Here is a 14,886-nt window from a genome sequence, read left to right as displayed (position 1 = left end):
TATATATATATATATATATATATATATACATCATTCCATTCCCTTATGTAGTTTTACTATTGATATGCCCAATGTTAGTATGTGTAAATTAAAAAAATTCAATTCATACTAATGATGCACCGATGTTAAAACTCTGGCCAATACCAAAAGCCTGATGATTATTTTCATATTAAGGTTTATAATTGATAAATGACTGAAATTAAAATTCTACACTGTTTTGTCTACACTACACTATTTTGTCTAAATAAATTAGGTCGCAGGTTCGAGTCTCGGTACTGGCAGGGATTGTAGGTGGGGGGGGTGAATGTACAGCGCTCTCTTCTACCTTCCAACCTCGAGCAAGGTACTGAACCCCCAACTGCTCCCCGAGTGCCACAGCAAAAATGGCTGCCCACTGCTCCGGGTGGGTGTTCACGGTGGGTGTGTGTGTGTGTGTGTGTGTGTGCGTGTGTGTGTGTTTACTTGGATGGGTTAAATGCAGAGCACAAATTCCAAGTATGGGACACCATGACAGACGATTATAAGTTAACATAACTCTGCTCTCACACTCTCAGAATATGAAAAATACATCTTGGTGTAATCAGACAAAGAACAGAGTGACAAAGTGACAAAGTGACTTGAAGATAGAGACTGGACAACAAAGATAAAGGTTTATAAAGTGTGAAGAAGAGGAAGGACAAACATGAGGAAAAGGCAAGACTAGAGGAGATGCTGTTCTCATCTTGATGTGGCTTGGCTCATTTGCTCATCATTATGTTTAATGAATACCACTACAAGTGGGGTATAAATAACGCCTCTAACATGCCTCTCCGTCACTGATAATCAGACCCCGCGTCACTGCATTAATGAGATGAAACTCAATCAAAACTCAATTCAAGCTCCAAATTTACTGACTATTCATCTGATTTTCAGCATCACCAAAAAATACAGACTATTTTCAATATCCATGCCGGTATGTTCAGAAAGTCGCGAGTCAGTCCTGACAAAAAGCAAGCAACTACAGGTGTCACGAGAGAACAAACAAATGTGTTGGAGGCCTCAAAGGCCACACAATAGAAGCTGGCGGCCAGGAGAAAGGGAGCTAATTGCATTATTAATAGGTAGAGTCTGGGGCATTTTGTGATGGTAATTTGCAGAGCGGAAGGCTGGGGTCTGTCACTCTTTAGGTGAATACCGGCGGTGGATGTGAAGAGCTGAATAGCTGCCGCTAATGAGCTCGCCACGCGAAAGCTGCAGCTCTGGCGTGACGGCCCATCAGCGGCTCCGTGATCTGTTGGTCTATATTTCATATGCCAGGATGAAAGAGCCTGATTAACAGGCCACCGTCCCAATGATACTATAATGAGATTACAGTCTTAATGGCAATTTACACGCAATGCAATATTTATAAGTAGCTAATTTTTCTTGCATCTAGATGGTCTCTGTATTGGGAGATACCAAAGTCGATGGCTCTACTTCTGAAGAAAGCTTAACGGCCAACTTGGATCATATCTGCTTTGATAACCAATCACATCACATCCTTGACATCATTGAGTTTTCTGTCAGTGTTGTGCGAAAATCAAATAAGATTTGTGGATACCATAGATATAAATGAGAAGTGCTGGAAACCGAAGTCTACCTGTATCAATTCAGAAATAAAAGTACAACAGCTGTCACTGGGGCGGTACCTTTTCAAAAGGTACACTTTTGTACCTATTAGGTTCTAATATGCACATTTTAAGTACTAATATGCACCTTTTGAAAAAGTACCGCTCCAGTGACAGCTGTTGTACCTTAATTTCTGAGAGTGTACCATGAGTCGTCCGAGATTATAACTGAGAGCAAACTGTTCCAAACAAATTAGGCACTGACCCATCTTTCAAAGACAACCGGTTTACGAATCCCGCGTTGAACTCGTGGAGATTGGAGATGCAGTCCTCAGTGAAATGACAGGAACACAGCAAAATGTTGTGATTATACAGCTGCGGTATTGCAGTAAAGATGAATTTTAACCACTGATTCTTCACATCCCTTGGAAGTAAAAATAAACCGAATTCACTTTCACAGTGCAGAGCACAGCGTCTTCTCGACATTAGTTATCCACACAAACCAGGCAGCTACAGCGTTTGAAGTTTGCAAATGTAGGAATTTATGACTTGTGAAATTCGCAGAATGGGATTCAAATTTAAAGGGGTCATATGATCCGATTTCATGTGCAGCACATTTACGGAGGAAAGTTTCCTGAACCTGGTAAGGGGCATAACATTTCTGTCACACGCTTGAGGTATCCGGCCAATCACAACGCACTGGATAGCTGGCCAATCAGAGCACACCTTGCTTTTCAGAACGATGAGCTTTGTAAAAATCGACGCGTTTCAGAAAGGCGGGGCATAGAGGAGAAACAATAATGTACTGTATGTGGAAAATAATGTATTTTTTAACCTTAAACCACGTGAACACATTGCATTACACTAAATAATGTTATTTTTTACCAACGTCACATTACGCCTTTAAAACGACTCGTTTCAGCAGTTCAGAGTCGACTCTTTCTTTTGAGAGACAATAACTTTATTTATGATGAACTTTCAGCTTTACAACTTTGCAGACTGTTTACATTAACATACAGCTGTGTTACACACTGCATGAAAGGTAATTTTCAAAAATGCATAATAGGGGCACTGTCCACTGCGCAAAAGATGGAAGGAGGGAGTAAAGCCTTATTCGGATGGGATTAGTTTGATAAATTATGCAATTATAACCAGAGCTTCCCAGTAATTTAATCCTGTCCGAATCTGCCACATCAGTGATTTTCCAGACTGCACAAGCTTCTCTCAGTGTTCCAAGTCCTGCTTAATGCCCCTTTAACTACCATTGTTTCTCAAGTTTAAAGGGGACATCAGGAAATCACAAGACGTGCTGTACTTATTTACTCATCAACTTATTCAGAGAGATAACACTTGCTAATGGATTTTAGATCATTATTCTCTCGAAGAAAAAAAAAAGAAAAACTAGACTAATGAGCAAGACAAAAAACTTTGCCACATATTCATGTCATTCACTCTGTGATTGCAATGCATAAACGTTCAAAATCATCTCATAAGTTCAATGTTATTTTTATACAGTTTTATTTGCTTGCTGTGGTTCTTGCAATGAATTTCATCCTTTAAATTCAGTCAATATTTTGTGATATTCGTTCTAGTCACTTTTACTTTGAAATATAATTTTACACAAAAAATACTATTTTAGTTGACTGTTAAAAAATAATGAAAACTTGTTTAACTGTAACAGACCAAACTTTATCCCATTAAAAAAAAAACATTTTGGTCAATTAAAAAAATACATTATAAAAATCAAATGTTCATATTTCAAAATGTATATATTTAAACAAACAAATCAAACACATTAAAATGTATTAACAAACAAATCTTTTTCTGTACTTTCAAGACTGTTTTTCTTCACTAATGGCAGCATTCTACCAGTCACGTTAAGCCCAGCTGAAGAAGTTCCTGTCTTTTTTAATTACCATCTAACTGACTTTCAACAGTGTGATTCCTCAGTCCTTCTCTCCCTCCCTTCCTTTCTTTTGTCTCTCACACACACACAATGAACTCCTCCGCTATTCATCCAAACTTCTGTGAACTTTGTTGAGGACAATCTACATATATGTCGTCAACATGGTCTGAAAAATTGGGAGGAACACTTAATTATAAGACTTACTAGCTTGCTCCTGAATGTTAATGATGTTCTGTCATCTCATTAATATTCAATAAGCCCTGTAGTCTTACCTGATTGCTTGTTGTAAAAGGATGCTTAGTGCTTAAAGCAATAAGCCTAAAGAGGCCATGCATTACAGTGATTTTACTGTGCTTAGGAGGAATTCTTAGGCATGACACAAAGCGGAGTGACAAAATGTAATGAAAAGCATCACATGTCTCCTGTCTCCTTCCATTATTTGGTATTACAGAAGGATATGGCAGGAGAAAAAAAGCGGTCTTCCATTCTGTCATAAGAGGGTAAATAATATTATAGTGGGAGCAGTAAATAACCATGTACAGTAAAACACTGAGTAGTGATGGAGAACTCTGACTGTTAACTGGATTTGTATTCTCAGAATGTAGGTCTCACTCCTTTTAACATTACATGTCCATTCAGCTCTCAGCAATCACCCCTTTCATTATCACCATTACAGCAGCCCAGCAGTTATAGTCTTAATTTAATGTGCTCGTTTATACCTCTAATGCATTTAATTCCTACACCAGCGCCACAGGAGCACAGTCAAAAAGAAGAAAATAATTATTAAAAAAAAAAAATAGTGGAAAAATTGCCAGTGCTCTGGAGAAATGCTCTTCTTGAAACGGCTGATTTTTTTGTATATTTTTACAACATAATTTTAATTATTTCGTAATTTCAATCTTATATATTTTTTAGGGTGACTAGTATTACAGATAGTCTTTAGCTAACTCTGTGCATTTACAATAATATTTATTACTGTCTTCGTTAAATAAACTAATTTTAAAAAAATATTTGGTGTCTGCACTGTTTTATAAGTTCTGTAAAGGAACTATGCAAATCAGATAACAAAATAAATCACGGGCAAAAAATATATATAAATAAATTAATTGTCCTGCTGTGTCTGCATTAAAAAAAGAACGACAATAACTTAAATACTACTTTATTACTACTAACTACTAAATACTTTATAACATATAAAATATATTAAATAAAATTGAAAGCTTAGTGAAAAAAAATCCAAAGTGGCCAATGCCGATTATAAACATGTTGTACTTGGTGAAATCACGGTCACCGCCTGTCTACTTGTCACTTTCTTATTAAACTTTGTGTTGGGACGCTGCTCCTCGTATTCATCTGTCTTCATTGCAACAACCCATGACAATGCATAAATATTTATCTATTCTTTGTGTGCTGTGTATTTTTATGCTTATAGTATCATGCTGTTAGCTTAGCAACATGCTAAATCAATCTTTATTAAAGATGGCTGCAGATCTGAATGAAAGTTTGCAGTCAATTGTAAAAAAGGGATGGGATTTAAGCAAAGGAAGCGATCTGAGAAGTCCAGCATACATCACCAGAGAGAAGTCTGTAATTTCCCCAAAAGATCTGAGTTATGATATTTTGATTTATTAAATAATAATAATAATAAATTAAACATAAATCATATACGAGGAATCCTTTGCAAAAAAAAAGAGCAATAACATGCATTTAGAAAAAAGATATGATGAATTTTCATTTTCACTTCAATTGCCGATCACATGTCGAAATGCTATGCTATGAGTTGCTATGTAGAACTTTCCAAATGTAGGACAATTAAGTTGATGTCTCAAAAAGCAGCTGCCTATGTAGGCATTGATGTAGCACACTAGGTCTTGGAACAGAGCTACTGTATGATGTTGAAACAGGTCTGTCATTATTGCTAATAGCTAATTGTTGCTTAGACTACATGCTCATCTAGACAAAAACTTTGAGTAGCTGTTGACTTCATTACAATGAAGCCACCAAACACATGACGAAGAGTTTGACAATAACAACTTCTTTACTCTGTCCCCTCCCTCCATCTGTACTTGTGTGCAATCTGAAATCTCAAACATGAGTCTCTCGCCTCTTCCCGCTGTTCCAGCCTCCCCTCTCTATTGGCTGAACATGTTTGCAGGGCCGCAATGTTGAGAGCAAATCCAGGTCCCGTGTCAGAATGGATGACAGCGGACAAGCTGAAGTCTGGGGGACAGCAGCAGTCTGGAAGCAAAGGTGTGACATTTTGACAAGACGCTTTTGTCACAGTAAGTCAGTCTGTGACTCAGGGTCAAGGCCATCTCCACAAGGAGCCATCTCTTCACACAACGCTGTTCGCGAAGAGTTCAGCCACATCGTCCCATTAGAGCACCTGCTGATTGATTCACCAGAGGTTTGATCTATCTAAAAGCATTTGCTTTTGCATTCAGGTTTTTGTTATCACTAGACACCCCGTTTTCTTTCGGGGCTTTATTTTGTAGCCGTTTAAAACATCACTGTCACATGTGGTTACACAATCTGACAGCTCATCCGATAGTACAGCTCTGAAACAAGAAATCCTAAGTGAGAGAACAAACACACACGGTTGTTTGTCTAGCACAGTAGAGACTTTCAGACTTTGTATTGTTTCATATTGTATTGTTTTTGATATTCTTACAATTACAACTGTACAAAAATAACAGTTTTCAATGTTAATCTTAGGGCTTGGTAAAAAATATCGATAAATAAATTTTAATCGATTCTCATTTTTACGGAACAATATAATAATGTGGAGTGACAGATCGCTGTGAGCGCGGCGCGCCTCAGTTCAGTAAAAGCGGCAGCGCGAGGCGCATGTGAACTGATCATCTCCTCCACATTAATACCAGTTTCAGCACAAAATAATCATGACTAAACATCCGAAGGTAAGTTAAAGGAAAGAGCACAACTTTACAATCCTGTCTCATGTAATCTCTCAATTAGTGTTTCAGCCATGCAAAAACGTCAATATAACGGCTTGTAAACAATGTGTCACGTAACGTCACATTTACCTCAGAAAAAACATATTCAGTGACCATAAATTCATTAGTAAGCTAGAAAAATAAACTGTAGAGAGGGGCATTTTGCTAAATATATGCACCATATAACATATTCATTATAATTTTTACTGTTCTTCAATGTTTAATTTATGTTTGAATAAATTCATCAAGTTTTAGACAGCCACCATTTAAATGTTTATATTTTAAAAAAAAAACAATTGAAGTAGAAGCATTATTATGTAATTGTAACTTTATTATTTTAAAAATTACACTTCATTAAGTGTTTTGTGTTCTTCATTAAATGTGGCATGTACTGTACCTGATATGTATCCAAAATAATCTATATCGAATCGAACCAGTAATCAAATCTAATTGCAAGCTTGTGAATGAGAATCAAATTGTGAAATTTAAACTTTTTATTAAAATATATTAAATTATTTTTACATTTTTTAAATTTATTCCTGTGATGGCAATGTTGAATTACTTCAGTCTCCAGTGTCACATGATCCCTTAGAAATCATTCTAATACACTGATTTGCTGCTCAAGATTCAACATTTATTATTATCAATGTTTAAAACAGTTGTGCTGCCTAGTATTTTTGTGGAAACTGTGATACATTTTTTTCAGGATTATTTATGAATAGAAAGTTCAAAAGAACAGCATTTATTTGAAACAGAAACCTTTGGTAACATTATAAATGTCAAACCATCTCTTTAGATCAATTAAATGCATCCTTACTGAAAAACATTAAGAGAGAAAATCTTACTGACCCAAACTTTTGAACAATAATGAATATATACAAAAATATATATTATAAAAATATACATATTAAATATACCAAAACAATTCTATATTAAGAATAGCAATAAAAAAAATAATATATATTAAATTATTATTAACAACAACAATAATATTAATAACAATATAATTTTGCTGTCTTTAAAGCTCCACTATACTCCAACCGAGAGAACAGACACATCATTTACAGTGGACCACATGTCTTCAACAATTAAAACACTGTAAAAAGTCACAAAAGACCAGAAAGCATGAACAAACCCATCCGAGACATGGCCACACATACACATAATTGCTTTATCAAATATTTATGCATGAAGTTGGCCTGGTCTGCATGTGAGTGGCCGTTCTATGCTTCCCTCCTAGGTGCTCACCTATGTTTCCCCTTCATCCTGGTTTGCACACATTAGCATGGCGCTGCTGAAGCTCGCTGGCGGCGCATTACTTCAGCTCTAGGCACCCAGCGGGCTGCCCACACTGACGCTGATGGGTATTGGCAGCCCCTGGCCACTAAGAGAGGTGCTGTAGTCCAACCGCCAGCAGGGGGTGGTGTATAGAACACGCAATCACACTTCCGCAGAAAGACACACACACAAGCAGATGTACAAACACACCTGGGTCTGCCAGATGCTCAGCTTAACCCTCTGCCATTATTCAATTTGCTACAGACCTCTATTGGCTGAGCTCTGAGGGCCGTAATGCCAGAGGGGAGAGAGACATGCTGAAATTAGCCTCTCTGAAAACATATAATCCATTTTTACTGAAAAATAGTAACACTTAGGTCAAGCTACAATAACAACATTTGTGATAAACAACACAACAGTCTACAGCAGCTATTGTTTGTTTGGTCCTTCTAGACTCCCGTTTGTGACGGTTCTCTTGAATTAAGACATTTAATACATCAGTACATTCCAATTCGCATGCTACCCATAAATAGTATGCCAGATTAAAATTAGCATGTTCCAAATTATAGTTCACTGAAAATGCACCAGAAAAAGTATATTATTAGGGCGCCCTGGGCATACTATTTTCAAAGTGAGCATCCATGGTAATCCAGCCATGGGTAATATTACTCATAACCACTTCCACAATGGAAGAGGGGGAGATTGTGATGGTTCTCTTTTAGCTATTAGAGATGTGTTGAGGAATGCAAGGCTTAAAGGGATAGTTCACCCAAAAATAAAAATTTGATGTGTATCTGCTTACCCCCAGGGCATCCAAGATGTAGGTGACTTTGTTTCTTCAGTTGAACACAAACAAAGATTTTTTTTAACTCAAACCGTTGCATTCTGTCAGTCTTATAATGGAAGTGAATGGGAATCACAGTTTTGAGAGTCAAAAAAACATACACAAACAAAACCAAATTAAACCCTGCAGCTTGTGACGATACTATACTGTGTATATATATATATATATATATATATATATATATATATATATACACAAAAAATTTACATATTAAATATATAAAAAATAATATAATATACAATAGCAATAAAAAATAAAAATAATATATATTAAATTATTATTATTAACAACAACAATAATATTAATAACAATATAATTTTGCTGTCTTTAAAGCTCCACTATACTCCAACCGAGAGAACAGACACATCATTTACAGTGGACCACATGTCTTCAACAATTAAAACACTGTAAAAAGTCACAAAAGACCAGAAAGCATGAACAAACCCATCCGAGACATGGCCACACATACACATAATTGCTTTATCAAATATTTATGCATGAAGTTGGCCTGGTCTGCATGTGAGTGGCCGTTCTATGCTTCCCTCCTAGGTGCTCACCTATGTTTCCCCTTCATCCTGGTTTGCACACATTAGCATGGCGCTGCTGAAGCTCGCTGGCGGCGCATTACTTCAGCTCTAGGCACCCAGCGGGCTGCCCACACTGACGCTGATGGGTATTGGCAGCCCCTGGCCACTAAGAGAGGTGCTGTAGTCCAACCGCCAGCAGGGGGTGGTGTATAGAACACGCAATCACACTTCCGCAGAAAGACACACACACAAGCAGATGTACAAACACACCTGGGTCTGCCAGATGCTCAGCTTAACCCTCTGCCATTATTCAATTTGCTACAGACCTCTATTGGCTGAGCTCTGAGGGCCGTAATGCCAGAGGGGAGAGAGACATGCTGAAATTAGCCTCTCTGAAAACATATAATCCATTTTTACTGAAAAATAGTAACACTTAGGTCAAGCTACAATAACAACATTTGTGATAAACAACACAACAGTCTACAGCAGCTATTGTTTGTTTGGTCCTTCTAGACTCCCGTTTGTGACGGTTCTCTTGAATTAAGACATTTAATACATCAGTACATTCCAATTCGCATGCTACCCATAAATAGTATGCCAGATTAAAATTAGCATGTTCCAAATTATAGTTCACTGAAAATGCACCAGAAAAAGTATATTATTAGGGCGCCCTGGGCATACTATTTTCAAAGTGAGCATCCATGGTAATCCAGCCATGGGTAATATTACTCATAACCACTTCCACAATGGAAGAGGGGGAGATTGTGATGGTTCTCTTTTAGCTATTAGAGATGTGTTGAGGAATGCAAGGCTTAAAGGGATAGTTCACCCAAAAATAAAAATTTGATGTGTATCTGCTTACCCCCAGGGCATCCAAGATGTAGGTGACTTTGTTTCTTCAGTTGAACACAAACAAAGATTTTTTTTAACTCAAACCGTTGCATTCTGTCAGTCTTATAATGGAAGTGAATGGGAATCACAGTTTTGAGAGTCAAAAAAACATACACAAACAAAACCAAATTAAACCCTGCAGCTTGTGACGATACATTGATGTGTAAAGACACGAAACGATCGGTCTGTGCAAGAAACTGAACAGTATTTATACAGTTTTTTTACCTCTGATTCACCGCATTGTCCGAACAGTCCTGAGGGCGTCTTTCAAACAGGCAGGAACACACACGTAGGGAGAGGATTGACGAACACTCAATACCAGACAAAGAAACTAGAACGGGAAACACTTTAAATACACAGGACTTGACGAGAAACACATGGGATCAATAAACATAATCAAACATGAGGGGGAAAACAGGGTCATTGAACATGTGGGGAGCAAAACACAAGACATAGGACAGACTTGGTGATTTGTGGATTCAGATATGTTTAATTAGACTGAACTAGAATTAACTATTTTCTATTCATACTTTTTGGTATTGAAGGAATTATAATTAACATTTCTCTCACTTCATGCGCCATCTTGGCAAAATTGACCTGCTTTTCTGTAATAACCTTCACATCAGGAGCTAACTGATGATGATATCAAATGCCAAAAGGTTCAACCAAAAGAAAACAAGATTTGATTGTAACAAAATTGGCCAATTTAGACAATGGTTGCACCTGTGAGTTTCAGGCCAGAACAAAACCTGATTACATTACACACTTTACTTGTAACATATTGCACCAACATTGACTGGCACAGCAGTTTTTATAAACACATGAACTTAAAAGTTAGCCTAAGTAATAATACATTTTAAAAAAGTATGCATCTTGATCAGTCTGCTAATGGTGTTGGTGGTAACAATGAAATTCATCTGCAACCAAGAGCAAGACAATTTCTGCCACTGAGCCGCTGGAGCTGCACATCTGCAGCCTATCACTTAGACATGACAGACTAAAATAAGCAAGTCATGAGCGCACCACCCCCACATCTGTCCTCCACAGCCACACAGATGGCTAAATTACAGCCTACAAAACAAATGTGGCCCAAAAAATTTGAAAAATCAATTATATTGAAGTATATAGACTTTTAGAAAATAAGAAACCCACGAGGGCCCATCTATTTGTCTGATCTGTGAGACTATAAGAGTTATTGGATAACTTCTGAGTAATAGCATTCAATTTTCTCCATTATGTTACCTAATAATCAGAAGGGTGTTAACATCATTTTCCTCAGTGCTTATGGCTACTGGCCGTTTAGGTAATATCTTTAAGAGTTCCTTATTGAAATTGGTTGAAATAGATCAGTTCCACACTAGCCATTAACAGAGACAGACGTAGCCCACAGCAGCCCTGCCGAGTGTTTGACAGACTTAGAAGCATTAGTGGAACAAAAGGACATCATTTAGTCTGACCACTAGCCCAGCATGAGATAATTGTACACTGTGAAAGAGAGGTCCGGGAGGGTCTGTTCTCATAGGCTACTGATACATGTTTTGTACAATAAGCCAATACGGTGTTAAATTAGCCCAATCCTGCTACTTCCGTGCTTCTAATATCGCCCAGAGGACTCTTTTGCCAACCTCAGTGCCAATACTGCTGAACCCAACCACCACGAGAGCAGATACTCCGGAAAGAAACCGATACCACAGATACAAACGTGCCAAATGACGTATGAGTTAATAAGTAAAATCCACATTGAAACAGATCTACTGTAATTACCCACAGAAAAGAAAAATAACTCTCATGCATTGTTTGAAGTGTTTGCAGTAGTGGCTGTGTGTGTGTGTGTGTGTGTGTGTGTGTGTGTTTGGAAGATAAAGAGGGACTTTTTAACACACCTGACTCTAAATATTGATAACTTAAATTCTGTCACAGGTTAGTCAGGAAGCAAATATAAACAAAGCATTTCTGACAATACTGCCACTGTGCTGCACGTAGAATAAGCGAAAAACACTGGAGAGAATTTTTTTTTTTTTTTAGAAATTAATTTACACAGTATAATTTGTTGAACCAAACTAAGTCAAAATCAAATTCGCTATTATTATTAATATTGTTATTGTTAATATTATCATCATCATTATAAATACATTTAAATAAATAATAATTTTATCTTTTTAACTGTTTATTTTTTATTGATGTGACTAGGATTTATAAATAAATAGTGTTACTGTAAATTCTAATAGCAATATTATAGCACTGGCTGTTTGATGATAGTGTATGATAACTGGTCTTTCATATCTAACCAAACTCATGTAAACATCACATGAATTGAATGATAAAAAATTCCTCACATTTAGAGAGGGGACTTTGACTCCTTATTCACAAGTCCACCACACGCAACTGATCTATGTACCGAGGCAAATCGGATGAACATCTGGTGTTTGTTTAAAAGAGGTGAAATGGATTGAGGTCTGTGAGAGGCTGTTGTGGGCTGTGATAACATCGTCTCAACTGTGCTCGGATCTCTGTGGACTTCTGTCTGCTTCCTTAATTTGTCTGGGAAATTGGCCAAAAGGAATCATCCTGATGAACTGGAGCTCTGTGGCACTTCATGCTTTAAACGTAAATTGAAGCGAAATGCGCTGTCAATTCACATTTGGAGAAAAAGCAAGAACAGTATGCAGTCAACAACAGGTTTATATGAGAGTACAGTCAACGCTTTGAGGAATTTTATAATTATGTGAATCATGTACCTACAGTGTTTCATCCTATATTCAAAGTAATGGCAAGGGATTAACAACAGATGCCTGAGCATATCTCTAACATCTCAGCCATGTGTTTTAGCGTGTAAGTGTGAAAGTGCCTGGATAGCGTGCATGCATGTACAACAACCATTCATGCATTTTCTGTTCAGAAGATTCAATCACGTGCACCTGATCATCTTCTATAACCCGTTACACAAAACAATCCTCTGAATGACTGACCATTGTCAAACCTGAGTAGAACCACATCACCAGAAAATCACTTCCAGAAAGTCTACCTTTCGGGAATGGTGCACCTAAAGATGAACATTGTGTCATAATTTGCTCAGCATTTAATTAACAAGCAGTATAATAAAACTGTTTCTATGGAATAAAGCATGAGGCATTATAAATAATTATCCATGGTCTTTTCCATTCATTTAATGTATGGAATAATAAACGTCTTTCAAGCTTCAAAAATGGTGCAGAAGCATCATAAAAGTCTCACAATTTGTGCACTTTATTTCTGGAAAGTTCAAGGGATAACATTAGAAAGAAAATCATAAAGGTTGAGTGAAATATGACAATGTTCATTATTATTTAAACTATTCCTTCGCATCTTGAGCTACAACTACCCCGGTTATCCAAAAAGCTGATATAAAAGATCAACTATAAATCACCTTACCTGAGCTAATTCACTCAGCAAAATATCTGCCCACTGTAATTTACATCTTTATAATGAACACCATTATATTGTAATGAACTGACAGTTTGAATTAACCCTTTTGAAACTGTTTGGACAAGGGCGGCATAATTGCAATTACAAATCTTTATACTTGTCATTTAACAGACACTTGTTATTTAAAGTACACTGCAGGACATTAATGCAGGTACAGTCCCTTTAGAGAAACCTGGGGTTAAATGCCTTGCTCAAGAGCTTCTCCTACCATTGCTATGCTGATGACACACAGCTCTATCTCTCATTTCAACCAGATGATCCAACGGTAGCTGCACGGATCTCAGGCTGCCTGGCGGACATCTCGGCATGGATGAAAGAACATCACCTACAGCTCAACCTGGCAAAGACTGAGCTTCTTGTCTTCCCTGCCACTCCAACTCTACAGCATGATTTCACCATCCAGCTAAGTTCGTCTACAATTACCCCATCAAATTCGGTCAGAAATCTTGGTGTAATCTTTGATGACCAGCTGACCTTCAAAGACCACATTTCAAAGACTGCTCGATCTTGCAGGTTTGCATTGGCTACAGGTTGCGGCTCGCATCAAGTTCAAGACATTGATGCTTGCAAATAGAGCACCCGCCTACATTGATGCTTGCATAATCAGCACCCGCCTACTTCCACTCACTACTACGAATCTACCTCCCCTCCAGAAGTCTGAGATCCGCTAGTGAGTGATGCCTCGTGGTACCATCACAGAGAGGCTCAAAATCACATTCTAGAACATTCTCGTTCACCATTCCTGGCTAGTGGAATGATCTTTCCACCCCTATACAGAATGCTGAATCCCTGACAATTGTCAAGCGACAGCTGAAAACTCATCCCTTTCGACGCTACTTGACTTCATCCTAAATTTAAAAAAATTAAAATAAAAAAAAAATTTGGTAACACTTTATAATAACTTTCATTAATAAATCATTAACAGACATTATATAATGTTTAACTAATCATTACTTAACATATATTCACATATCTAGAAATATGAGATAATGTGCTTGTTAATGTTAACTAATGAACTTATTAAATATAACCAAATGATTAACAGATCATTATTTAATGTAAATTGAAATGCTTACAAATGTCATTGAACTTTCAATTCATATGATCATGGATTTTTTTTTTTTAAATCTTCAAATGATTTTGACAGATGGTTTACAATGATTTAAAGCTTCATTAATAAATCGTTAACAAACATTATATAATGCTTAACGGATCATTAGTTCATGTTTACAAATATCATTAAACTTTCAATGCGTTTTTAAAAATCTACAAATATTATAAAACAACAATATTTATAAGCTAATTGGTTAAAGTACTTTTGAATGCTTACAAATGTCATTAAACTTCAGTTCACATATTAGCTAATGCTGATTTTTACATTTACAAATGGTGTGAAAATATAGCTTATAGGCACTTCACAAACTATTCATGTTAA

The 14,886-nt window shown here is 36.9% G+C and overlaps 1 protein-coding gene across 1 annotated transcript in view; it reads right to left on the bottom strand.

Annotated features, from left to right (window-relative positions):
* LOC107561340 (voltage-dependent T-type calcium channel subunit alpha-1I-like) overlaps positions 1 to 7,758 on the bottom strand; it is a 136,974-nt gene extending 129,216 nt beyond the window's left edge. Inside the window, exon 1 of the mRNA XM_016245766.1 lies at positions 7,695 to 7,758. Coding sequence (XP_016101252.1) covers positions 7,695 to 7,711 — 17 coding nt within the window. The 5' untranslated portion in view covers positions 7,712 to 7,758. The remainder of the gene's footprint in view (positions 1 to 7,694) is intronic.
* Positions 7,759 to 14,886: the final 7,128 nt, after the last annotated feature.

Source organism: Sinocyclocheilus grahami, unplaced genomic scaffold, assembly GCF_001515645.1.
Source record: "Sinocyclocheilus grahami isolate Dianchi unplaced genomic scaffold, SAMN03320097.WGS_v1.1 scaffold768.1, whole genome shotgun sequence".
Lineage (NCBI taxonomy): Eukaryota > Metazoa > Chordata > Actinopteri > Cypriniformes > Cyprinidae > Sinocyclocheilus > Sinocyclocheilus grahami.
Note: the sequence above shows the minus strand (reverse complement) of the source record. Positions and strands in the feature narration are given on the sequence as shown.